This window comes from Copadichromis virginalis, linkage group LG15, assembly GCF_057382275.1.
Source record: "Copadichromis virginalis isolate Kocher_CV1m ecotype Utaka linkage group LG15, C_Virginalis_male_GT1.1, whole genome shotgun sequence".
Classification (NCBI taxonomy): domain Eukaryota; kingdom Metazoa; phylum Chordata; class Actinopteri; order Cichliformes; family Cichlidae; genus Copadichromis; species Copadichromis virginalis.
This window is the reverse complement of record NC_140632.1, coordinates 30,159,660-30,186,778: the sequence shown is the minus strand read 5'-3', so window position 1 is coordinate 30,186,778 and position 27,119 is coordinate 30,159,660. Positions and strand designations below refer to the sequence as shown.

Genomic DNA, 27,119 nt, shown 5'->3' with positions numbered 1-27,119 from the left:
CTGGACGGCGTCAACACGTTAACGAGCTAACTGCGCTAACACACTAGTTCCCACCCATGTAATTGAGCATTGCATGGCACATCCAACATACTGTTTTACTTTTGTCCATGACGCGCTTACCTTCGGGGTCATACGTCACATGAAAACCAAAATAGTTCCAAACACCAGATCTGAATGAGGGTGGGGGAGGTTCAATTTGCCATGTTGCAAGGAGAGCTTAACTTCTGTCTGCTAGCTTGCCCTGCGCTCAGTGAATCTGCGTTCGACTACTCCGCCTAGGCTGCACTGTCGAGCGCAGATCCACTGAGCGCTCAACACAGACAGCATCGACAGAAGGAAAGTTGATAAAATAAATTAAAAATTTTGTATTGTTCGATACAAATGCGTACCGAACCGAAAGCACTGTATCGAACGGTTCAATATCGAGTATCGTTGCACCCCTAATATATATATTAGCTGTATAATACCAGTAGGCCAGCTCTAATAGTAATTTGGTATGGCTTTGTGGGCCAAATGTAATTAGGCTGCGGGCCAGAGTTTGACACCTATGATCTAACTGATTGTGATGGTTGGTAAGGTTTTATATTTGTTTGTGGGATTTTTTTAGCTTCCCTCACAGGCTTTTTAATTGGGTTGTAAAACATCTTAATCGACAAAGTACTGCAATAAATAAAAGGAAGGTTGTCAGATAAGAGAATAGAAGTCCAGTGAGGAAAGAGTTTTAGCATTTGTTTTAGACTACAGCAAACTCAATCCTTTATCATTAAATGTCTGAAATTTCCATATGTTCAAAAAGAAATCCACTGATCTGGCTCTGTTTTATACTGTCTACATGATGATTTATTGTAATTCAAATGGAAATGAGTGTACTGATCCTTTCCTCGTCTTTTCTCCAGGGAGGTCGGTGGCCGTAAGCTAACAGTGGGCACTCGGCTAGCTCGGGAACTTGCAGAGTTTGGTGGAGACCTGTCCCTGGAAGGCCTCCATTTCTGGAAGACGGCCTTCTCGGCCATGACGCACCCCGCCACCACCGTTATCTCATCTTGTCAAGGAGCAGAGGCTTCAGAGACAAATAAACAAAAGGCAGAGGGTGACCTATCCTCATCCAGCGATAAGAAGGTGGTGCTTTTGCCCTGCAAAAACCCACCAAGCCGCAAGCGTGTGCAGGTGTGGCTAAAAGCTAGAAAGCAGTATGAGAGTCTACAAAAAGGCAGGAGAGAGTGTGAGGTGCTGAAGACAGAAAGGGCTGGTCTGGAGGTGGAGGAACATGGGAGCTCAGAGAGAAGCGAATTGCCAGCTGCTGACAGAAGCTTGAAGGTTGAGCTCTGTGGTAACTTTTCCTGTACCAGAACTCAAAGGAGAAAGAAACAGAGCCTGTCTTTAATCCTGTCTCCGCTGGAGAATACAAGATTGAGGTGTAAATCCACAGAAGCAAGTCCAGTTTCAGATAAAGGCAGTGTCTGTCTTGAACAGGAGGACAAAAATAAAGAGGATGATGATGATAAAACCACCTGTCCAGAGTCCCCAGAGCTGCCTACATGGCAGCAGTCCCATCAACCAAGCCCCTCTGGCCAAGGACAGCTCAGTGAGAACAAGCCAGGTGAAGACTCTCCAGAACCGCTATCACCTATGCGCTGTAATTCCCCAGAGCTGCTAAGAGGGAACCACAGTCCCTCACCTCTCGCTGTCAGTGACAGGGATGAGAGGAGAACCAGTCCCCAGCTCATTCACAGCACCCCTTTCTTGAGGAGGCGATGGAGAAGCAAAGAAGATCTGGATCCAGTGTGCAGCACACCCATATCTCAGGGTAAGGAATGTGCATCTGTCTCCTTTGATGTTGTGACACCATCAACTGTTAGAAAGAATTGCGGTAAATCCTAACTTTGGAAAATTCAGCATGGAGTTTCTGTTATTAATATTCACTGTTATTCACTCCTTCTCTGGTCTAATTCCCGCTGCAGAGGATCCTGTTTCTCAGAGACTTCAGCAGAGGAGGCGGAGCCAGGCAGACCCCCTGAGAAGAGTGTTACTGACCACGCAGATGAAGGTCAAAAACTGATTGTGATTTTTCTTTTTAGACTTTTAAAACAAAAACTACAAGCCGCACGGGTCAGAAAGTCAACTATTTAGTATCACTCCAGAACATTGCATGTAGCAGTCCTGTCTCTCAGGTCGCTGATCGTTTGATGTGCCTGTGATTTCCTCCTGATTCCAACTTTTCTTGTCATGTTTTTTTTATCCTCCACAGAATCAGTTTGCTGCTTTGAATGTGCCAAAGAAAGATAACTCTCAGATCGAAGGGCCAAGTATAGCCAACTCCTACGGCTTTAAAGTCAGCATGCAGAACCTACAGGATGCCAAAGCTCTGCATGAGGTAAGTCTAGGGCAACTAACCTGTAGCTCTTTTCCAAGTCGATGAATAAATGGCTTTGTTCTGGTTAGATGTTGGTTTTGCTTTGTTTTGTTTTTAAGAGAAAGTGTCCACCTGATTGGGAAGAAGGATTTATTTCCCCAAGTATCATCACAACATCCTGCTTTCGACTTTGACTGTCCTATCGCCAAATCGATATGCTTTACACAAAACAACTAAATAAAACCAAGACACACCCAGCTTTGAATGTAGGCCTGAGTACAGGTGTTTTGAATGTATGCACAGATTTGATTAAGTTCAAGCTTTTTCCAAAAAGGCCTGAACGTAACTGAGATCACTGCCAGCACACGTAGATCTCATTAAATTCAAAGAGAGGTTTGTCACGTTTTCATGGTTTCAGGCCTCTTTAATATCTCTTGAATACTGTAATTTCTGTTAGAGTGGATGGTTTATTTATTTATATTAATGATTGAGCTAAATACGAAATAAAAGACTGTGGTTTAACAGGCAGAGGGTGACAGGATGTGCTGCTTTTAGTCTATTAAACCTCAAATGTATTTGTTTCCGCCTCCATCTTCAGGTCCAGCACCTGACACTGATGACCATGGAGCTTCATGCAAGAACCCGCCGTGACCTCGAACCTGACCCCGAGTTTGACCCCATATGTGCCTTATTCTACTGCTTCAGTTCAGATACCCCCCTGCCTGATGTAGACAACACCCAGCTCACAGGGGCCATCGTGGTAGATAAAGACCATCCAGGTTCCGGCCAAGGTGAAGCACGCGAGCGGTGTTTTCCTCCGAGAACATAAGGTTCGATCACTAGTTTTAAAGCCACTAGATAATTGGCTGGTTTTTTTTTTTCTGTTTCTAATCGCTCCCGCAGGATCCAGAGGAAGAACGCCGTTGCTGGTCAGATCAGGTGTTTCTGGGCTGCAAGTGACATACGCTGCTGATGAGAAGATGCTGTTTGACGTGTTGGTCACCATCATGAGGAGGTGTGTGCAACTGTTTTATGAAAGGGAACCAAGGGCAGAGTTGCTGCAACTGTAGTGCATCATTACTATCATTTCAATTTGCCTTCATTGTAGATTTTACACCTCCTACAGGGGTGGGGGTGGGATTTGTTTTGAGAAATGATCTCCATCTGCTAACACGGTCTGTTCTGTCAGATTTGACCCGGACATCTTGGTGGGCTACGAGGTGCAGTTGCATTCTTGGGGCTACCTCCTTCAGCGGTCCTCAGCACTTGGAGTGGATCTGTGCCAGCAGCTGTCACGAGTGCCAGGTACAGCCAGGAGCCACTGAAAAGTAGTCCCTGCTGTGGTACCCAGTACGGCAGTTCAGGGGACGCAGAAGTAAAGATTTGGGGGTTTTGAGAGGAAGCTACTTTCAGCCGCTGGTAGCTTTCAGCAGGTAGCTCTGCATTTAGACACAAACAGTGACGACTTAACCTCTACACCCTCAGGCACACTGAAGAAGTGAGTCTGAAAGTAGGTGAATAAAATCAAAAACCATACCTGATTGTAATTTAAGATTGTCTTCTCATGCAGCTCTGATCCATACTTTTGGCCAAAGATGTTTCTTTCTTCAATTTGATTACTTTTTTTAAGGAAGTGGATGAAGTCATAGGGAGCTAGATCAGATAATTCAGTACAGGTGGTTAGCCGGGGTTACACAGTAGTGCACAGTTATGGTCACTTCTGCCGAAAGGTCTCCCCCCTCCATGTGGGCAGCCAGACCCTGGCAGACAAATGTGCACAACCTATGAAGAGAGTAAGCAAAGACACTTCTGAGGCTTTTGACTCCAGTGAAAGGCGGTGTCCATGGGACACGACAGTGAGACTCACTTGCCTCAAAAACTGTCAGTTTAGTGTTCATGACTCAATAATAAAGGGAGAGATCCATCTGCTGACCAAAAAGAACATAAACACTAGTCTCATTTTGCAAAAAAACATCTCAATGATTCCAAAATTCTCCGCAAAATATTCTGTGGATTGAAGGAAGAAGAGTTGAACTTGTTGAGTCCTGTTACATCTGGAGTTGGCTGTTACGAGAACATCATGTCATCAGTTAAACACGGTGGTGGTAGTGTGATGGTCTTGAGCTGCTTTGCTGAGACTTTCTGTAATCGATGGAACCATGAGCTCTGCTCTCAACAGAATATCCTAAAGGAGAATGTCCAACCATCAATTCATTGCACGAAGCTCCAGTGATGTTACATATGAGGAGAATGATCTGAAATGCCTCTGAAGAAAAACGTGTAGTGGAAGTTTTGGCGTGGCATAGTCACAGTTCAGATTTCTATTCAAATTCAGATGCTTTGCCGTGGCTTTAAACGGGCCATTCATTTTCCAAAACCCTCAAATGAGGCTGAATTAAAGGTTTATTTTTGGCATGGGGGCAGGTAGGCTTCGAGAACATTTTCCCTTAATGCATGACACTATCATTTAAAAACTGCATTTTGGATTTAGTCAGGTTGTCTTTGTCAGATTTTAATGTTAGACAGTCCGGAACGTGACAAATATGGAAAAAACTAAAGTGACAAAGGGGGCGAATACATCTTCCCATCTTCCTGTCTCACTAGGTGTGAAATTCCCTCTTAAAATGTGCTTGTGACTCATCAGGGTTGATCCACAATTAGCAGCTGGCACTAAATGTGCAGCCACATATTAAACACGCGCAGTACTTTACTGTGCATCCCTGTTATTGAATCTGACAGTGTGAGTTTGGCTAATGAAAGCCAGTACATGGTGTGTGTGCTGGATCTGGTGCATAATGTAGGTACACATTGTAGATAATATAAGTGCAAACGTGTAGCCCCATTTTTGTGGTGTGCCTGTGACTGAGTCTTGATACAGCATGTATGTGTATGTGTTTGCCTGTATAAGTGTGTGAATGTGTGATTCCCTTTGAGTGTGTGTGTGTGTTTGTGTACTCGAGCTGAATGGAGAGCCTCTGGCGGCTTCCCTCCTCTGTAATCGGCTGCCTGTCTGGCTCTGTGCGTGTCCTCAGGTGACTCCAAAGAGAACCGCTTTGCTGCAGAGAGGGATGAGTACGGAGCCGACACCATGACAGAGATCAACATCATCGGGCGCATCACCCTTAACCTGTGGAGGGTGATGAAAACTGAGGCAGGTGTCCTGGCATGACCTCCTCACAGCTTTGTAGCTCGTGACCTACTTTCTGTCTTTCCACTTGTTTTTCCAGCACGGCTCTCCCCACTTTACTTTTTCTGCTGCTGCTTTTTCTGTGACTCTTATTTTTTTCATAGTTTCATATAAAGTGAAGCTCTCGTATTAACAAATAAAAAATGTTATCATCAAGTAGTTATTATTGTCTTTACATTCCCTCAACCCCTGTGACTCCAGTTTTCTCTGTCCTGTTGTTTGATTCTGTTTACTGTGAGCTGCTGCTGTCTGAACTGGTCCAGTTGTTTTGCAGCTTTATGCTGTGTGCTCTGCTGCTTTTGGATTAAAACTACTTTTTTTTCTCTCACCAAGAATACACGGGGATTCCCTCAGTCAGCTAGGATATATAGATATAGATATAGATAGATATAGATATATCTATATCTATAGATATATCTATATATCGAGAGAGAGAGAAAGAGAGAGAGAGAGAGATCTCTACAGCTCATCCACAAAAAGACTACAATGTGTGATTAGTGGTCACATGTAGACACTTGTATACATTTAAGTAAGCTAACACATCTCTTGTAAAAGATTCAGAGTTTTAGTTGAAGCGAGGAAACGTTAACCCTTTGTGCTACTCTTTTCCTTGCGTTCTGTTATTGCTATTATTTGATTCTGATCCATAAATTGTGTAAACGTCAGAGAGAGGCAGTTTTGAAAAATAGAACTAGAAAATGTTTTTTCTTTCCTCCTCCAGGTGACGTTAAACAACTACACTTTTGAAAACGTGGCCTTCCATGTGCTCCACCAGCGCTTCCCTCTCTACAGTCCCCGCACTCTCTCTGACTGGTTTGACCACAACACAGACTTGTACAGGTTTGTGCCGGGGTCAAACACAACCAGCTTTTTGGACATTACCTTACATGAAATTAAAAGATGTAGTACAAAGAGATGGTTGTAAATTTCTCATAATTGACTCTTCCCTTGAAGCCAGCTCTGTAACTCTGGCTTATATGATTATCCTGTTTGTGTTGCTCTAGGTGGAAGATGGTGGATCACTACGTGAGCCGTGTGCGTGGCTGCATGCAGCTCCTGCAGCAACATGACATCATTGGCAGAACCAGCGAGCTGGCCAGGCTGTTTGGAATTCAGTTTTTCCACGTTCTGACCCGAGGATCACAGGCATGCACACACACACACTCACAAACAATTCCCAATAATTTTTAGTTCAGTCCTCAAATAGCTTGGTAGGAGACACAGGCAGGGCATTTCTATGGAAAATCCAAGTTTGTGGTTCAGTTCGACCGGCTCAAATCGACCGAGGTCAGTCTATCCTTCCTGGTTAGTTAATAGTTGACTGTTCAGGTAGATGAAGTCCCTTTGATGTTCTCTGTGTGAGATAACTGCAGTTTTTTTTTTTTGTTTTGAAACCTCAGGTTCAGTCATGGGGTGAGAAAAGTTTAGAGCATGCTTCTGTCTCAGTGCCGTGTGAGCAGGGTTTTAACCATGTTGGTGAAAATGTATGAGAACATTTTAAAAACCCAGTTCTGTGTGGTGCAGCCTGAAATCTGTCAGTGGGTAACAAAGTGGGTCGTACAGCTGATGACCGTCTTCACATCGAAAAATGCTGACGAGTGTGCGGTAAGAAAGTGGGATGAAATCATGTTGCAGTGAGCTAGAGTTACACTCATCAGCATTTGGATGTTAACAATGGATCGCGTGTGTGTGTGTGTGTGTGTGTGTGTAATTTTAAAATTGTCCAGTAATTCTCATCCAGTTTTGGAGGTGTTTTTCTGCTCTGCTGGTTTAGCGTTGAGCTCACTGTAGACGAGCCCCGCCTGTGCTGGTTTGATCACTGCTTACTGCTGCACAGATTTCTGTGCACACTGATGCTGACGTGCGCTAACATCATGCAGTCACAGCCTCAGAGCACAATGGGAAACTGTCTAGACTCTCAACTGGTGTCACAGCTGTTTGCCTCAGAGGTTGACTAAACAGTATGACATTTAATCTGTTAACACAGTAAATGTGTGGCTGATGTTGATGTTTTCTAGTTGAAGAGATCACTGCCTACACATGATTTCAAAGCCCTATAATCTTGGACTGTTTTGATTTAAATGAAATGAAGCATCCTCTTGGATGAAGGGTGAAACATCCAACTGCCGCCTCCTCGATTTCTCAAGGTGACCATGACGGATGACTGAGAAGTTACACAGACAATTTGATTTAAATATTAACTAACACAAAAATATTACTTATTAGAGAGACAGATACATCTGCTCTGCAAACAGGGATGATGCTGCGCCCGTAAAACATTTTAACAACTGCGGATTGAATACAACCTGATACTGGGGTCTGATAACACCTTCCTAAATCTGAATCAGCTCCAGCAGGGTATGAGTGATTCTCTGACTTCCTGTACAGACTGAATGCAGCTGAAATCTGTTTGACTTGATTGCAGCTTTTTGTATGTTTCCCAATGCTGCTGCTTCCACCTGCCAAATATGAACTAAAAAGTAAAAAAACCCTAAAAACTCTGAGTTACTTAAACACACCGAGCGTGCTCCAGATGAGATTGTCATTAAGACATCATTAAGAGTTTTGTTTGCAGGTGGTAAAAATTCCAGTTGGATGTGTGAAGGAACAAAAGGAATAATAAGTCAAACTTTGTTTCCTCCTCTTGTCTTTAGTACCGTGTGGAGTCCATGATGCTGCGTGTGGCCAAGCCCCTAAACTACGTCCCAGTGACGCCTAGCATACAGCAGCGTGCCCAGCAGAGGGCTCCACAGTGCATCCCTCTGGTGATGGAGCCCGAGTCCCGTTTTTACAGCAACTCGGTGGTTGTGCTGGACTTCCAGTCGCTCTACCCTTCCATTGTCATCGCATACAACTACTGTTTCTCCACCTGCCTCGGCCATGTGGACAACCTGGGAACGTAAGGACATGACAGGCCCACACAGCTACAGCATGTAGAGAACTCGCTCAGACTGCACGCCTGCCAGGAAAATCTCCCTCTGGCAGCGGCTTCCTCCCCTCATTATTTTTAATGGAACAGGCACGCTGAGAGCTCGGCATGTTGTTCACAGCTCAGGGCGGCGAGCAGCGCAACTTAATACTGAGTTCAGGTTTTCAGTGAGATTTGTGTGGTTGCATAGCAACAGCAAGGAGCCATGAACACTTCTTTCCACATGCATATGTCTGCTACATTGAAGTAACACAAAAAGAGTGGTTTGTGGCAGGCGTGCACAGGCTTCATCCTCAGCAGAGACAGCTCAGTGGGGTGCAGTTCAGATTTCTACACGGGCATTTTTCTCACTTATACCTGACGCTGTCTTTCCAGACAGTAATATTCACATTGCAAGAATAATGTTAAGTGATTGAACTGGTGTTCTTGTTCACATTCTGTCTCAGGCCTGATGAGTTTAAGTTTGGCTGCACCTCCCTGCGAGTCCCTCCCGAGCTCCTCTACCAGCTCCGCAACGACATCACCGTGTCGCCTGGTGGCATCGCCTTCGTTAAGGTACAGCAACCTCATCATCATGACCGTTGTCTCTGACGAGACCTCACCAGGCTCTTAGTGTTGGCGTTGTGATGGATTGTCTCATTAGTTGCTGTGAAGGGCCAGTGCCTCCTAAGAAAACCCACTTTGTGATCTCTGTGCTTCCATTCATTCACTGCCTGATTGCTCCACATTGCCCGTTTTTACCCTGTTGTGCTACTTAAGCAGCTCTCACAGTAGATCAGGAACATCTTTATTTTTGTTATTTACACTGACAGATATTGTGGGCCTAAAGCTAAACTTCTAAATTGCTTTTTACGTTCTAAGTTACAGCGCTTCCCCATGCTGCAGATCAGGCCCATTTTAGGTCCTTCTTAGAGTTTTGGTGCAACCCTACTTTATGTTTCTTCATTGTAAAAAAAAAAATCTGTGTTTTAAATGATCTGTGTTTTATTTGTTCTAGTCTTCAGTGCGTAAAGGTGTCCTGCCCATGATGCTGGAGGAAATCCTCAACACAAGGATCATGGTGAAGCAGTCCATGAAAACCTACAAGCAGGACAAATCCCTGACGAAGCTGCTGGACGCACGGCAGCTCGGACTCAAGCTCATCGCCAACGTCACCTTTGGATACACCGCTGCTAACTACTCTGGGCGCATGCCCAGTGTGGAGGTAGGCTCAGCAGCAGCTGCTATATGGTCTCTGCACTGTGCACTCCCAGTACGATACCACTATAATCCATGAAAATAGTTGTTGTTGCTTTGTCAATCAAACTATTTTCTCTGTATTATTGTAGGGCCTTTACCTTGAGTCAGTGTTGCTGTGAATGTAGTCGTAACCCCTTTGCTCCAATATTTATTAAATCTGCTGTGTCCAGGTTGGAGACAGCATTGTCCACAAAGCCAGAGAGACCCTGGAGAGAGCCATCAGGATGGTCAATGACACGAAGAAATGGGGAGCGCGTGTTGTGTACGGAGACACTGACAGGTAAGCAATTTTACAAGACTTTTTGACTTTTTCTCAGAAGTAAATACTAGGGGTGCAACGATACACAAAATTCACGGTTTGGTTCGATACTTTGGTGTCACGGTTTGATATTTTTTCGATCCAAAAAAATGTTCATGCCTTTTTAATTTGTCATTTATTAAAATTATAAATATATATTTTAACTCAAAAGTACAGTTTTTAAATTTAACCCTAACCCTTGTGCGTGTTTTTTATTTTGACAGCGAATGCGCACCTGCGGACCACTTATGTGCAGCCCTGGTTATTTAGCTCATCATATTGCAGCCACAGAAATTCTTTTGTCCATGAAACCATAAAGCTGCACTTTCTTTTTGCCTTATAGTCTGATTTGTCATAACTTCTCCGTTTTGTGGTAAGCTTTTCTTTGGCTGTCACTTCTTCACCCTGACCTGTCTTATTTGGCTCAGCAGAACTGAAATGCTTTTACACACGCACTCACATAAGCTCAGCAATTCTCTGCACGATCAACCTCTCACATGTTTAAGCTTGCTGCGGGAGATTTCACTTGTCATGTTTGCATAGTAAGCTAACGATTAATAAGACGATGTCAGAGGAATTGGTGCACAAATTATCATCACTCACAGATCAGTGCTGTCGCTCTCTATACACAGTTCGCACGATTGCAAAGTGAAAGCAAAAAAACAAGCGCAAATTCAAACGCGATTTCAATATGTCACATATTGACAGTGGCTCACCGATGCCAATGACATAATTACCCAGCTACATTTCCGAAAGAATGCAAAAGCATTGACATATATTTTTCCTTCCTACAAAAGCCCGACGGGCAGGGAAGAGATAGATTTTGGTAGCCCGACTGAAAAAATCGCTAGCCCCGGGACGTTGGGCTAGCGATATTGCGAGCCCTGTATCTGATTGAGGAATCACTCATCTTTGGAAAAGAGAGTTTATTACAGAGAAATGTCTCTTTCCAAAATAAAACCTATACTATCCGCTTCTTCTGGGCTATATTCTCAGCAGCATATTAAACATATCAGGTCTCCATAAGGAGAATCATGTGCTAACAGCTGTCTAAATGACTCGGGTAAAGTTAGTAGCATGCTTGTTGTTTTTTTTTTCTGCTTCCACTTGTCTTTGTACTAGGATGATGTCGGCGTAAATGTGCAGTCATATTCGTTGTGTTCCCACTAGTGCTTTCAGGTTAATCTCGTTGAAATGACCATAACGCCACAACACGGCAAATCTCCGTTAACGAGCTACCCCTGATCGCCCCGTGCATGGGGCTAGACGGCCAACACGTTAACGAGCTAACTGCGCTAACACACTAGTTCCCACCCATGTAATTGAGCACTGCATGGCACATCCAACATACTGTTTTACTTTAGTCCATGACTCACTTACCTTCAGGGTCATACGTCACACGAAAACCAAAATAATTCCAAACGCCAGATCTGAATGAGGGTGGGGGAGGTTCAATTTGCCATGTTGCAAGGAGAGCTTAACTTCTGTCTGCTAGCTTGCCCTGCGCTCTTCCTTCTGACGATGCTGTCTGTGTTGAGCGCTCAGTGGATCTGCGCTCCACAGGGCAGCCTAGGTGGAGTAGTCGAACACAGATCCACTAAGCGCTCAACACAGACAGCATCGTCAGAAGGAAAGTTGATAAAATAAATTAAAAATTTTGTATTGTTCGATACATATGCGTACCGAACCGAAAGCACTGTATCGAACGGTTCAATATCGATACGAGTATCGTTGCACCCCTAGTAAATAAATAGTACGCATGCCCTTGGTAAGACCTGTACAAAGTGTTATTCACTGTCAGTGGTAATCATGTTAGGCCTGATCAGTGTTTGTGTCCTCACATGGGAAACCTGCAGTCACTGTTCCATTATCTGCACAACAGGCAGGTTTACAGGTTGCACAACTTTACTGACAAATTCATAACTTCACTCGAGTGTGAACATGACCAGCAGCTTTGTTGTGTGTCACTACGCTGTGATGATGTGTAAGTCTGAGTCTACTTGGGCCGTGTTCTCATGAACACTTGCACCAATTAGCTAACAGCTTTCATTTCTGACAGTCCGTTAAAGAAGAGCTGCCGCTGTGTTTGGCAGACAGGGAATTGGATTGTTTCTGACCTGCAGAGTCTCAAATAGAAGAAGAAGCATAAAGTTTTAAACTGCAGCATGCTTTGCATATATGGGACACACTTTCCTCCAGACTCGCTCGTCCACATGGGATGTGTTCAAGCACAGAGCCAAACGCGAAGCCTCTGAGAGCGTATCGTTTACCACTGTAGTATGTAGTGTGGGTTGTTTGATAAGAATTAGTAATGAGCCTTGTGTGTTTTTGTGTGTTTGGCAGCATGTTTGTTTTACTGAAAGGAGCCACCAAAGAGCAGGCTTTCAAGATCGGCAAAGAGATTGCAGAAGCAGTGACTGCAACCAACCCCAAGCCGATCAAGCTCAAGTTTGAGAAGGTAGATACACACACACACACACACACACACACACACACACACACACACACACACACACACACACACACACACACACACACACACACACACACAAAGGGAGCGAATAAGACAAGGTAGCGGCTTCTCTCTAACATCTGTTCACTGTGATTTTTCCATCTCCACACATTAGATGTAGTTATTTATCTGTGTGTGTGTGTGTGTGTCTGTGTGTGTCTGTGTCTCAGGTGTACTTGCCCTGCGTTCTGCAGACAAAGAAGCGTTACGTGGGCTACATGTATGAGAGCCTTGACCAAAAGGAGCCAGTGTTTGATGCCAAAGGGATTGAGACGGTGCGCCGCGACGGCTGCCCTGCTGTTTCCAAGGTAACAGGCAAACCATGTTTTCCCCTCATTTTCACTGTGTTGTGCACCAATCGCAGGCATGCCACTCTTGTTCCTGCTCCTGTTTACTCAGACCGCTTTGCATGTGTCAGTCAGGGAAAAGGTCGTCTCCTTCCGCTTGCACATTAAACGGCATCAACACCTCTCTTAGATTACCAGTAAATCATTTTATCTTCATCCTCTTATACCTGTGTTCTTTTACTCATGTGCTCCTTAGATTCTGGAGCGTTCCATCAAGCTGCTGTTTGAGACACGTGACATTAGCCAGGTGAAGCAGTTTGTGCAGCGTCAGTGTATGAAGATTCTGGATGGCCGGGCAAGCATGCAGGATCTGACCTTCGCCAAGGAGTACCGGGGCAGCGGCTCGTACAGACCTGGAGCTTGCATCCCTGCGCTGGAACTCACCAGGTGTGTGTGTGTGTGTGTGTGTGTGTGTGGTCACAGTACAGGAGAAGTCAGGAGTGTGGCTTGGATAAATGTTTGCTGGTTGGCTCTGTGTGTGCGTGCAGCAGAGAACAGGATGGTGAGTAAGAGCTTGCTGTCAGCTACAGTTACAGTACCCAGCGTGAATCCAATTAGTCCTCCCTCACTGTGTTCATTGTCTGGCTGCACTAGCCTGTACAGTACCTGAGTGTTGCTAGGCAACCTGTTTTTTAACGAGTGGAGGACAAAAAAAAGTGATTTTTAGATGCACAAGGAAGAAGCATTTATGAGCCCTGCTTCAGTTCATCTGCTTTATTTTGTGTTTTCTCTCTCAGAGCACCAGCACACGTTCTCGCTGCTAATGTGAACATGTTGGCTGTGTGATGTAAACAATAACTGCATCATCTGCTGTCACTTCATTTTTGTTCTGCTTCGCCTCAGACGGATGATGGCCTATGACCGAAGGCTGGAGCCACGCGTGAGTGAGCGGGTGCCCTATGTCATTGTGTACGGCACACCCGGCGTGCCCCTCATCCAGCTGGTCCGCCGGCCCACCGAGGTGCTGCAGGACCCCACCCTGCGCCTCAATGCCACCTACTACATCACTAAGCAGATCTTGCCGCCACTGGCCCGTATGTTCCAGCTGATCGGAGTCGACGTGTTCAGCTGGTACCAGGAGCTCCCCAGGGTGAGGACAACTTGCAGACATACGGGCCATTGTGATGTTTTTGTCTCACCGCTGCCATTTAGAAGCAGAGCAGCAGCAGTGGAGATAAGAAACCCTTCAAAACAAAAAAAAGAACCAGGAACATCATAAAGACACACAATCAACTTAATACTGAGTTTGGAGGATGAATTAGATTAATTGGTATCTTCCTTTGACTGACTGTGGCAAGTCAAAGAGGTCACCCTCTGCTTCCACTCTTGTCAAAATAAAAGCAGTCTGTCATTTAGAGAGAACAAAGGATGAAGAGAGATCTCTTCTGCTTCCTGCTGATGACTAAATGAGTCAAGCTGCAGCGCTGCTGCCGCCTCAGTCTTTGTTTCTTTCCTGAAGTCTGACAGAGTGCATACGCCATCTGCTGGCATAGCTACTAATCACAGTCAGATACATAAATGGTTGCTGCTCCAGTGCCACTGACTCCTTTTATGTCTTTGTTTTTTCCCAGTGAAAACAGAGTCACACACAAAATCCTGAATGTGTGTATTTGTATTAAAAAAATTGAATCTTTGATCTCTGATCCTTCAGCATCTAATGATATTCGGTAGGATTCTTAACAAACCTGAAAAGTATCATGATCACGTAGTTCACACTGTTTTATGTCCATGAAGATGCTGTGCATGTTAACTCCATGTGTCTGCATATAGTCCAGCAGCAGTGATCAATCAAACGTGTGTTTTCAGCTACATCGCTCTTTTCTCTCCAGATCCAGAAGGCATCCTGCTCCTCCGTGGTGGGTGGGGAGGAAGCGGGGAGGAAGGGGACAATTTCCCAGTACTTCACCACGCTTCACTGCCCTGTGTGTGATGAGCTGACCCAGCTGGGTGTGTGCTCACGGTGTCGTGCTGAACCTCAGCGAGTCGCTGTTACACTCTACCAGGACATGAGGCAGTGGGAGAGTCAGCAAGAGCAGTTGCTGAAGGTGAGAAGTTGAGGACGCACAGAATATGAGCTCCTGTTAAGGTTTTGAATAATAATTGGACCATTAACTTCTGTGATTACAGGTATTTATTTCTTCCTGCTTTTGTCGCACTGTCTTTAAACATTTACCCAATTGATACGACTCAAAGCAGGCGACACTGAAGGAACACGGAAACTGCTTTCTGGCGATAAATCTAGATTTATTAAGACAGCAATTGACGTCAGCAGTTATGATGCCTGGTGGCAGCAATCACTCGGGTTGAGTTGGTGTGCAGTTTTGCTTAAACAATGTCGGACTCCACAGTTTTTCTCTGGTCAGACTAGTAGTGACATGTTTGTGAGTGGTGTCCATACCAGAGCTCATCCTTGTGTGATCACTGTGTGCTTGTGTTTCTGTTTGCATACAGATCTGTAGGAACTGCAGTGGCAGTGCTGAGCGGCAGGTTCCCTGCGTGTCCCTCGACTGTCTCGTCCTCTACAAGCTGTCCCGGGTAAACAGACAACTTTCCAAGGCCCCCTACCTCCGTCAGCTGCTGGAGCAGTTCTGATTGGCTCCCGAGTCCCGGAGCCACCCACTGATTTGGTGCTAATTCCTGGCCTTCCATCTTAGTGTTTGTCCATTTGGTTGTAAGAGTTTAAATGGTGCTTTGATTGAGCCCTGACGGGTTTTCTCATTTTGTCTCAAAGTATTTCTCTGAGTATGGAGACTGTTTACTTCATGCCTCCAGTGGAAGAGGCCGTGTGTTCGTTTGCTGCCATCTCCATTAGCTGCTATGGGCCGAATGAAGCTGATCTTTTTGATGACACGGCAACAGACGGCCTGTTGCGGGACTGAGTGCAGTCCAATCATGGAACATGTGTCGTATTGTGTATTCACTGTAACTGGTTTTTAAAGATCTTATAAATTCAGAGACGAACTACACCCAAACCACTAATTGACTTTTTCTCCTTTTTATACTGACTGCAGTCTTTTTGTAAATAGTTCCTGTACAGATCCATCTCCAATCTCACTGTGCATTAACCAACTACAGCTCCAACCATGAACACAATCAAAGCAGTTTGATGCGTTCTTTTTGAAGGTGCCATTTTTCTGTTTCTTTAACCTTGTCTGTTTTGGCAGATTTGACAGTTCATACTACAGAGTATGGGAACTGGAAAGCTCTCCATTTTTTTAGTTTTAAATGTGGGACTGCTGCAATACTGTATTTGGTAATTTATGCCATGAAGAGTCTATTATTTCCTTGTGGATATATGGTTTTGTATACGTTTCCAATTTTACTGTGCGAACCGTCTTCAAACTACATTAAAATTTGATCTTTAACCCTCCCACTCCATGCAGCCGTACACAGGATCTGTGGATTTGTAAAAATGTAAAAACTTATAATGAAGGAGATCCTTTTTGTTTGTTTTTAATGGACATTGCTGTGGGTGAAGGTTTGAGATTGATATAATAAAATAAAAAAATCAATGTATGAAGATGCCTTCTTTCTTTCACTAAATCAGGAGCTTAAAAAGAAAAAATCAGAGGAATCACAGTGACATGACCCATTACAGCACAAGACCAAAAAGAAGAAAAAAAAATCCAGTTTTCACAAAAGTGCAACAGAAAACAGCTGCATACACTGTACAGCTCAGCTCATCACACACACACACTAGATTGCCAAAAGTCTTTACTCGTCTGCCTTCACACACACATATGAGCTTGAGTGACATTCCATGTTTAGCTATAACAGCTTCAACTTTTCTGGAAGGCTTTCTACGAGGTTTAGAAGTGTTCTTCCAGAAGTGCATTTGTGAGGTCAGACACCAATGTTGGGATGCTCTAATTCATCCCAAAGGTGTTCTGTCAGGCTGAGGTGTAGGACTCTGTGCAGGCCAGTCCAGTTTTTCCACACCAAACTTCCTCGTCCATGTCTTTAGAAACAGTTGTGCTGGAATAGGAAAGGGCCATCCCCAAATTGCTCCCACAAAGTTGGAAGCATGAAATTGTCTCGGTGTGCTGAATTATCAAGAGTCCCTTTCTCTGGAACTAAGGGAGCAAGCCCAAGCCCATTAAAAAAAATTTACACTTAGTGCAATGCAGTCAAACAAGTACTGTTCTAGCAGCTGCCAACTCGAACTCCTCCATCAGATTGCCAGATGTAGACATGATTCGTCATTGCAGAGAACACCTCTCCACTTCTCTAGAGTTCAGTGGCATCATATGCAGTTTGCACCACTGCATATGATGCTTTGCATTGCACTTTGCAATTCTGTAACCTTCTGTACTCTGTTCTTGAGCTAATCTGAAGGCCACATGAAGTTTAGAAGTCTGCAGTGATTGACTGTGCACAAAGTTGCTGACCCCAGTCTGTTATTTTATGTGGCTGAGCTGCTGTCAATCGCAATCACTTTCATTTTGTGGAACATTTAATGGTGACAGAATTTCCTGACTGGACTTTGCACAGGTGGCATCTTATCACAGTACCATATTCGAAGTCACTGAGCTCCTGAGAGCAAGCCATTCTCTCACAAATGTTTATAAAAGCAGTCTGCATGCCTAGGAGCTTGATTTTATATACCTGTGCTCATGAAAGTGATTGGAACACCTGAATGTAATGATTTAGAAGGGTGAGTGAATACTTTTGGCAATATAGTGTATTTGCAGTGCAAGATTTTATTTTAAGGGGGTGGCTAGCTGTCTGTCCCTGGTTCAGCTCATCCACTCTCCTCACGTCCTCAAACAAGGCACTGAATTCTAGCGATGCATCAATCCATGTTTGTCTAGCTCCAATGTGATACCAGTAACTCAAAGAAAGAAGCTGACAGAGAAGTCTTAGCTGTAGTCAAAAAACACTGCAAACATAAAAACATTCAAAATGTAAGAAGTATAACAACTTGTTGTCCCTTGGCTTTTGGCTTCATGTTATGTTACCAAAATGTTAGCTCTCCCGTTTGTAATCAGTGCTCTACTGCTGATGGAAGGCATAGTAAACACAGAACATAGAATTGAACTGAATAGATTGACCTGTTGCCAACGATCCCAGTGAAGTTCGTTGAGTCAGGATCAGGCTGATATCTGATCTATTTCTTACTTTCATTCTAGCCTTACCTTTTACCTAACTACAGAGGGGATAAGGACACAACAATATTGAACACAGTGTCAAATGATTTATAAGAAAATAGCAATACTTCAACATCTGATCCTTCACTGTCCAGCAGATGTCCAAAAGCTTTAAAAGATGCACTGAGTTGAGCTGCGGAAGCGTGTGTATGATTTATAAGCTGCACTGCTTAGTCAGTGCTTCCTTTACTAGAGTACAAACAGTAACTATGTTGGAGTTTCCAGGTCTTGGACAGCAAATGGACAGTTGAGGCGTGTCACTGAGCCGACATTCTCAGTCTCCCTTCTCTTGGTCCAAAGAGAGCAGCAGGTTCTGTCTTGGTGAGTGTCCTACCAAAGAGATGCTCTCTGAGAAAGTGGCGCCTGCAGGCTCTGACACCAGTGTGGTTTGGGCAGTGGGGCTGTCTGTTAGAGCCATGACATCAGGGGGAGAGGACATCTTGCTTGGTGAATTCATAAAATTTGATGTATCGTCCATTTCAATGACCTCAAAGTCTGCGTCGTTCAACTGATCGGCCTCATTATCCTGCTCTTCCTCATCCTCATCTTCATCAGCTCCTGAGTCCAGCAGTGCCCGTTGGGATTCACTGCTTTCAATTTCATCATTCACCGAGGCCAGCTTGTACATGACTGGAAAGAGGATGGAGGTGAAGATGGCAGTGACGAGTGACAGGTACATGAGCAGCGGGTGCTTTGGAAACCTCTCGAGCAGGAAGCCTATGAGTGCTGGCAGCACCATCTCGCCCAGCGCTGCACCCACCACGAAAACTGCCGCTGTGCGCCCCGTTACTGTGGTGTACTGCTCCACCCACGAGATGCCGCTTGGGAAAATGGCAGCCATGGAAGCCCCATAGATAGCAGTGCACACCCACAGGACCTCCTCTTTCTTGTTGAAGAAGCAGAGCAGAAGAGAGGAGATAGCGGTGCCCAACAGGCTGAGCAGGATCATGTTTCCCGGGTACATGCAGGCTGCAAAGAAGATGGCTAACCCACGGCACGCTGCAAATGACCCCCAGAACAGGGAGTTTAGCCCAGCTGCCTTCGCCTCAGCCATGTGGATGTACTCCTTAGCAAAGGTAAAGATGAAGGAGCCATATGCTACTTCAGCACCGACGTAGGCAAAGAAGAAGAGGAAAAGGAGGGCTGTAAGAGCCACATGATATTTGGCCACCAGGGGCTTTCCTGAGGCCGAGCGGGGTTTTGCACGTGACACGCTGCAGCGAGAATAAAGGATGAAGAAGAGGAAGGACATGAGAAAGACAAAAGCACCGATCACGATGTAGGCCCAGGTGGAGTTGAGGGTACTGTGCGAGACTCCCTGAGTGTTGACGGTTTTGGTCACCTGGGGCTCTGTGGAAGGCGTACTCTTGGTTGGTGCTATGGCCTCAGTGCCCTTCCAGTCAGTCCCAAACACCAGCTTGGCTATGATAGGAGACACAAAGGCCCCAGCGGCAAAACTGAAGTGCAGCGCTTGCAAGTGAGGCCCCGACTGCTCACCCCACGTGTCCAGTATGAGCACGTTACCACCTGACACACAGGAGAAACACATAGTTAAGAATGGAGACACAAGCATCACTTTGCTTTGGCTAAACTAGAAAAAAAAGATTAACAGAAGAATCACAATCAGACAAAACAAGGAATGACTCCAAATAACTCCATCGGCAAGTTTCCATTCTTATGATGTTAAGAATAAGCTACCACTGTTAGCAAAAGCAGATGAAGGATTATTCTACAGGCCTAATACCACGTGGTGCACTAACTACATGCAAGATTTACAAGATTTCAAAACAGTTTGTAAATGTCTTTGTAAGGTCTTTATAGGTCAATTTGCAGGAAGGAAACATAATTCACTATGAATTCATTTCACTTCTTCTGGTGCACATCAAAGTGAAAAGAGGTGCACTGAAGAAGCAACAACCAGACAACACCCCGAAAAGGAAAAGTTTGCTGTGTGTGCCAGCACAGTGTCAAGAGTATAGAGGAGAGGAGACGTTACACAAGCAGAGTTGAAAGGGGCCTTCGAAGAGCATTAACCCAACAGCAGGACAAGTATCTGTTCGTTTTTTGAGAGGAGGATCAGGAGAAGCACTGCCAGAGTGCTACAAATTACCTTCGGCATGCTACTTGTGCATGTTTCTGAACAACCTTTTGGAAACAAACTCTATGAGGGCCCACTGTCCCTCAGTGAGACCTTTGTTCTTACAGCTGAACCACAGAACACCAGAACTAGCAGGTCTGTCACTGGTGCCCTGTTCTCTCCACGGTTTCACTTTCATTCAATTTTATTTACGTATGCACCAATACACAGCAACAGTCAACTCAAAGCACATTGTATTTTAGGGTAAAGAGCCTACAACGTTAGAGATAAAACCTCACAATGAGACAACATTAATGACAAAGCACTTGAGAACAGTCGGAAGGAAAAACTGGCCACCAGTTAGGGATGAACAGAGGGAGACAGGAAAGGCACGCTGTGGACGAGTTGGTAATGTGGTTTGAAGCTTTAAATCTAAAGTGGTGGATAAACACATGTAGAGGGAAAAGAATCAAGTTGAGAATAAATGCTCAGTATATGAGATGAGATGAGATAGCCTTTATTTGGTCTTTTGCCCACAACCGAGATGACAGACCTTGCCGACCGTACATACAATACACAAACATCACATTGGGGAGACAGGTCAGGCTAGGTAGCGAGGAAAAAAAACATCGAAATGTGTAACACAAAAGGATAATACAGGAATGCACAGATATCAACACACCATAGCACAATAAACACAGAAAAGCAACAAGGGTGTCAATAGCATTCAGAGACCAGTTGATCAAATCCATAATTCTCTTTAGGTTTTAGAAACAGACTGTGAGAGAGTGTTCCAGGGAAAGTAATACAAAAAACACGAGACTGGACAAGGACATAAGAACTAAGCAGGGAAGATAAGGGAGATAAGGGAGAGGAGAAAAAGTGTGTCCGCCTCCTCCGAGAGCCAAAAGGAATGTCATATCATATCATGGGAAGTTCCCAGCAGCCCATGTCTATTGCACTGAATTACTCATACCATCTCCCTCAATGTTACAAACAGGACTCCACTACTGTTTATTCACTCTGCTGCAGCTAAGCCATGCCCTCATTTAAACATGCATCACCACAGCAGGCGAGAGAATGATGAGAAAAAGAGGTAAAAACAGCCACTTGTGGCTCTGAGCCCTGCACAAACTCATCAGCTGAGGCTGACCGTTAAAATCATTGAACTTTCACTGATACAGTGAATATCAATAGTTTACTTACCTGTATCTATAACACCCATGGATATCCCAATGCTGGACATGAACACAGTGAGGAGCAGAGCCTGCTTACAGTAAGGGATGGCACACATTCCAGAAGCCGTGAGCAGCATGGACAAACCTAGAAGATTACCACAGGAGGCAAAATCAATCTCATAAAATGACTGTAAAGGCCGGCCGGCAAGAACAACAAGCTAGAAAGGTACCTAGCAGGAGATGGGGGTTCATGTAGTCAAACAGAATGCCTCCTAATAGGGATCCGCCGGCGTAGCCTGCAGAGCGGCCAACAAAGATGTAGGAGATGTTGCCGATATCCTGGTTCACATTTGCAGCCAAGTCTTCCAGTGTGGGGCCAAGAACTGAGATACACATCCCCTAAGAAAATAAGACAAAGCTTAGAGCAAGCCACGACTGTTGTTGTTGGACCCACTCCTCTCCCTCCATTGTCCTACTTGTCTCATCTCCTTGAGAGATCAATGACAAATGATCGCATCAGGATCTAGGAGAACTAAACTAACATTTCCAACCCTGTGCATTCTGCTCACCCCCAATGAAAACTTTACCTCCTCCTCCTGTGTTTTTGTCAGCAACAAGACACGAGGTGAAGACAGAGGTGGCAACGTATCAACACATACTGCACAAATGTTTATTTTAGGATTTCTGTTGAGAAAAATTAAGACTGAAAAATTTTTACAAATTTAAACGAATCTAAACTTTTTTTTGATCCCTGCTAATTTGCATATAATTGTTTAACTACTATAACTAATATAATATAAACATTTAGAGAATAGTTAAGCTTATGCACAATTACTGTTTGTGGACCTCAGCTCATGATTTAAGACTACACTCCCTCACATACTGTTAAACACCATGCTATAGATGAAGGTGAACTCCTGTATAACTAGACAGCACCTGGCTTTTCTAATGAAAACACAAAAACAGTTAAATGTCAGTTCTACTCGTTCACGCACCTTGACTCTCATGTATACTAGATTCATTAGTGCCAGAACTAGTCTTCCAGAGTTTACACTTTCTAAACTCCCTGGGGTGGATGAAAGCTTTACTTATTTTATATGCTAACTACTGAATCTGCTATCTGTTCTGGCAATACTACACAGTTTAGTAACCTGTCTGTCAGCTAGATCAAAGGTTCAAAATTTGATGCAAAGGACTGGAAAGACCACTGGCATGCTCCCTCCATTTTCCCCCAGGTGCTATCAGAGGAAACTGCAATAAAGTGTGGCCTGTAAAATTCCTAGAGATATAAATCACACGGTTTACACAAAAACCTAGAGAATATAAAGCTAATACTATCAGGTAAAAGGTACAGGGTACCAAATTGTGAGTTGTTCAAATTATATTTATATTTTCTTTAGTGCTCCAATTTGTCAAACCATTGAATTGCTACTACTGCACATTCACCCAATGTATATATATATCTATATATATATATATATATATATATATATATATATATATATATATATGTGTTCTTCCTCTACACCCCCCCACCCCCCAATTTTTTTGCACATGTCGAGGAGCGTGTCAGGCTACATTTCACTGTGTGTTATACTTGTATAACTATGCATGTGACAAATAAAGAACCTTGAACCTTGAATAGTAATAAGTAAACTGTAAGTGTGTGCATGTGAAATGGTATGACGATTAATTTATGTGATGGTTTTTCTTGAATGACAAAGCAAAATTTCTTCGAAGGGAGACAACAAAGGCTAATCTAATCTAAACTGAACATTGGAATCATAATCCTCAGAGTTTATCCGTTCCTTTTACCAGTGCCAGCATGCTTATCTAACTGCTTCGCATCACACAAAAAAGTGAAGTGGAGCTTTTGCTCACAGAGCCTCCAAGTTTTTTGTTCTCTACACTGAGTTCACACTCAGTGACAACAAAAACTGCAGAGCTGACACTGGCATCAATCAGAGCTGATTGATATCAATCCTTAAATAACTGTAATAAAAGTTTCCATTTCCCCACTTTTTTAACAGGATAATCTGATGCTGAAACAACAAAACTTGAATGTTCTTCCCCAGGCCCAATGGGGGGAGAAAAGGTTAACAATGCAGGAGAAAGTCGTCCAGTGTGTGCAGGTGGATTTCACTAATCTGATGCGGAATAAATGGTTGAAGAGCGAGATTTACAACTATGAAAATCCGGTTGTGCAGGATACTGCTGCATACAACCGTAATATTGCTTACTATTCAATAGTTACAAGCACATGTGACCACCTTGTGTACGTAGATTCACATTCTGTTGCACCTTTATAACAACTATAAAGGCAACCGACATGTGGGGCCAGTCAAAAACAACCTAAGGACACAAAGTACGACTTAAATTGAAAGGTCTCCTTCGTTTACAACGCTCGACAGAACCATAACAGGCCAAAAATCTACTATATTATGGCACTATATAAGTAACTGCAGATCTTCTGACATTTCAAATTCATTTCCTGGAGTAGACTTAATTTTTGGGAGTTATAATTGATAACAAAATTTCATGGAAACCCCACGTCAGACACATAAAAACCAAAATTTCCAGAAGCCTCGCAGTTTTGAACAAAGTGAAACAATTCCTTGATAAAGATGCACTTCGTACTCTGTACTGTACCCTGGTTCTTCCATATCTTACATATTGTGTAGAAGTGTGGGGAAATACATATAAAAATACAACTAATCCATTAGTCACAGTACAGAAACGAGCACTGCGTATTATTCACAAGGCTGGTTATCTAGAACATACTCACAAATTCTTTCTTCAGGCAAAGTTACTTAAATTCCAGGATCTGGTTAATTACAATACATCCATAATTTTGTATAAAGCTTTTACTAAACTTTTACCGGCAAATTTACAAACTAGATTTGAAATTCGAGAAAAGGTTTATAATGTGAGAGGCTTTGGAGAATTCAAATTACCCAGAACTCGAACAACCCGTAAAGGCTTTTGTGTGTCTGTATGTGGTGTGAAAATCTGGAACAGTCTGAGTTTACAATTGAAACAATGCAAAAATATTCATAGATTTAAATTTCTCTACAAACAGTTGGTCTGGTCACAGTATACTCAATGATGGGTTTTAGTGTGCTCTGTAATGTCTGTCCTCTTACCATTGCTGGTATGGATTCCAAAATAAAAAATAAATAAATAAAGTGTGCGTATGTATGTACATATATGTACTTGTGTGTGTAGATATATATGTATGTATATGTATGTGTGTCTGTTACTTGTAGTTATTACTGCCTGTTACCTGTGGTAATGCAATTTATAATTTATATATTCTGTATTCAGTTATGAAGGCTCTAATTGTTGGTTGCGAGCTGCCGCTTAGATGCTTGTATCTGCCCGGGGCTGTTGATGGGTCTGTATGCAATGATGGGCGTAGCTGCGGGAAGTTTATTGTTTTTTTTTGTTGATGAGTGAGTATAGGGGTGGGATTTAATAAGTTTTCTTCGTCCCACTCCTTTTTCAGGCAAGTTTTGTTTTTTGTTTTGTGTATTTTATGTTCAATATAGGTATTTGTTGTGCCTGAAAATGAATAAATAAATGAAATGAAATGAATGAAATGACTTCAGTAGAAATTCCAAAGAACGCAAATGAATATTGGACAGCCGTGATAAGCTAGCGGTTTATGGCTATATGCTAACGGATAACATTAATACAACCCTAGCTAGCCAACTAGTTAACTGTTGTAGATATCCCAACCAACTTAATAAATCTATTCAGTTACCACATTATATTTATTTATTTAAAATTTTCCAATTCATTTCCTTTTTAAAGGAATGAGAAAAGTCAGAGAATTGTTTAATGAACCGGCAGGTTTAAGCTAACTTCCCACTCCTAACTATTTACCAAGCCCAGGCAAGATGCACAGAGCGCGAGCGTAACCATCCAGCGGCCGCCTGCTCCTTGGCCGCCCCTTCCTCCGCCAACCACCTCCACCCGGTCGTCGCTGTTTTGTGTGGTCTTTCTCTTCGCCCCCTTTAATGCGTTCTTCATTTCTCGCCCAGTGTCCTTCCTCTTGTCAAACAGGGTGTCCTCCTCCTTGTCGTCGTTGTCGTCCTCCTCCATACTGGCGAAATGGACGTGCTTCTTTTTAATATCGGTGTCACGCGTGACGGACGTAGACATAGCTGTCGGTCTAGCACCGAGAGAGAGAGAGTGTGTTGCTGGGAGTGATGGTGAGCTGTCACAACGCCGCACAACTGCTGACTGACTACAGATAATAAAGCGAGTCTTTTATCTCCTCCCGTTCTGGCGCCTCGTGTTTGAAGGCCGCAGTTGGTTATTAAATACACGGATTTTTTGAGTCGGACATCTTTAATGCGACGGTGACCGCAGGGTACCACCGCTGCAGCTGTGGAATCCCTCCATATGTCAACAGCTGCTGCCTGTATGGCTGCTGAAGGTTTGCAAAGATCATCTATTGGGATTGTTGCTCACTCCGTGTGTAAAGAGACACCTTCCTTTTGAATAACCTGAATATTTTTTTTACTTTAATTATATTAATCAGCAAGCACTGTTTTGTAATGTTATCACTTTCACCTGTGCGTTTTCGTATTATTGCAAATCAATGGACCTGGGACCGATGCAAAACCCAGAATGCCATGTGCCAAAACAGGCGATCGCTTCGCTTTGTTTATGAGCTTTTCAGTACCCTGAAATCATGGCAGAGTAAGACCTCTGTTTCTACTGGCTGTTCACAGCTCAAGAGCACCAAATGATCCAGGGCTGCCGGTGTCCTGTCATAGTCGTAGTTAGAAGCCTTTTCTGCCTGGCTGTAGTGAAAGCACATGGCGCCATCTAGAGTTTGTACCAAGTAAACTGGCTGAGCACAAATAAAAACCAAAGCGTGTAAGAACTTTAATTACTTGGCAGCAAAGTTGCAATAGGTCCAGGCTGCTGGGGGCATCCCACGATGCACTGTGTGTTTCTTCTTCACTCAATCCTCCCTCAGCCTAGTTCTGCTGGAGGGTTTTTCCTGTTAAAATTGAGTTTTTCCTTCCCACTGTCCCTAAAGCGCTTGCTCATAGGGGGTCATATGATTGTTGAGATTTTCTGTGTATTACTGTATGGTGTTTCCTTTACTATATAAAGCTCCTTGAGGCAAATGTTGTTGTGATTTGGTGCTATATAAATAAAACTGAACTGACTTCAAAGACCTGAATTTTAAAAATCCCCTTTTCTCCCTTAAACATTTCAAGTCCAATATTCTTTCGTAAATTCTCAGCTATGTAGAATAACTGCTAATGCCAATGCATTAGTGCATATAAATATTATATTTGACCTTATTTATGAACTACAATTTATACAATCTTATATTTCCTTAAGAACGAGAAGAAGAATGTCTTTTAATTTCAAAGGTATTGGTAACAATAGCTCTCAGATAAATGTCAAAGCTATTACAGATACTTGTGAAATTGTAGTTATTTAGTAAAATACTCCACTTTAAATTAACTTCTTCTAATTAAAATACCTCACGTAGCACTCTCACTGTGGTATGTTGGAGCCTGAACACCTATAAGAGAGGTTCTAATAAGAAATTGCAGTAGTTTGGCCTTGACGTAACAAGGAAGCATAGAAGAAAACATACAGGGGTCAATCTTAAATGTAAATCTTAAAGGTTTTGCGGTGTACTTCATGTGGCAGCATGGTGTGGTTTTGTGGGAGCAGGTCTGGAACACTTGTCACATATTTTCTGATCAGTTCCGCCCATTCATGCAGAAGCATGCTGGGCCCATTCAGAGAGGAGCTTGCAACAAGAAGGAGAGCAGCTGCAAAAACACACTGGACACACACGATGCACAACAAGGACTAAG

At 43.5% G+C, this 27,119-nt stretch overlaps 2 protein-coding genes across 2 annotated transcripts in view; one reads left to right on the top strand and one right to left on the bottom strand.

Moving 5' to 3' along the window:
• The window catches only part of rev3l (REV3 like, DNA directed polymerase zeta catalytic subunit), a 91,323-nt gene extending 74,938 nt beyond the window's left edge, over positions 1-16,385 (top strand). Inside the window, exons 14-32 of the mRNA XM_085432885.1 lie at positions 897-1,807; positions 1,962-2,047; positions 2,249-2,374; positions 2,952-3,144; positions 3,257-3,368; positions 3,543-3,658; positions 5,386-5,504; positions 6,262-6,380; positions 6,545-6,686; positions 8,195-8,439; positions 8,916-9,024; positions 9,467-9,673; positions 9,879-9,988; positions 12,350-12,464; positions 12,689-12,826; positions 13,062-13,252; positions 13,709-13,955; positions 14,695-14,910; positions 15,317-16,385. Coding sequence (XP_085289011.1) covers positions 897-1,807; positions 1,962-2,047; positions 2,249-2,374; positions 2,952-3,144; positions 3,257-3,368; positions 3,543-3,658; positions 5,386-5,504; positions 6,262-6,380; positions 6,545-6,686; positions 8,195-8,439; positions 8,916-9,024; positions 9,467-9,673; positions 9,879-9,988; positions 12,350-12,464; positions 12,689-12,826; positions 13,062-13,252; positions 13,709-13,955; positions 14,695-14,910; positions 15,317-15,457 — 3,643 coding nt within the window. The 3' untranslated portion in view covers positions 15,458-16,385. The remainder of the gene's footprint in view (positions 1-896; positions 1,808-1,961; positions 2,048-2,248; positions 2,375-2,951; positions 3,145-3,256; positions 3,369-3,542; positions 3,659-5,385; positions 5,505-6,261; positions 6,381-6,544; positions 6,687-8,194; positions 8,440-8,915; positions 9,025-9,466; positions 9,674-9,878; positions 9,989-12,349; positions 12,465-12,688; positions 12,827-13,061; positions 13,253-13,708; positions 13,956-14,694; positions 14,911-15,316) is intronic.
• slc60a2b (solute carrier family 60 member 2b) lies at positions 15,719-25,712 on the bottom strand. The gene is made up of 4 exons (XM_085432886.1): positions 25,153-25,712; positions 21,498-21,666; positions 21,296-21,412; positions 15,719-19,539 (listed from the first exon to the last, which is right to left on the bottom strand). The coding sequence occupies exons 1-4, from the start codon at positions 25,429-25,431 to the stop codon at positions 18,287-18,289; spliced, it is 1,818 nt and encodes a 605-aa protein (XP_085289012.1). The 5' UTR covers positions 25,432-25,712; the 3' UTR covers positions 15,719-18,286.
• Between the last annotated feature and the right edge of the window lie 1,407 nt (positions 25,713-27,119).

What these genes read in the sequence shown, in the direction of transcription:
- slc60a2b (XM_085432886.1), bottom strand. Translation starts at nt 25,431, where the DNA reads ATGTCTACGTCCGTCACGCGTGACACCGATATTAAAAAGAAGCACGTC. An exon ending in GTGCATCTTGCCTGGGCTTG is followed by an intron (nt 21,667 to 25,152) that starts GTAAATAGTTAG and finishes TTATTTTCTTAG; the next exon opens with GGGATGTGTATCTCAGTTCT. An exon ending in CATGGGTGTTATAGATACAG is followed by an intron (nt 19,540 to 21,295) that starts GTAAGTAAACTA and finishes CCTGTGTGTCAG; the next exon opens with GTGGTAACGTGCTCATACTG.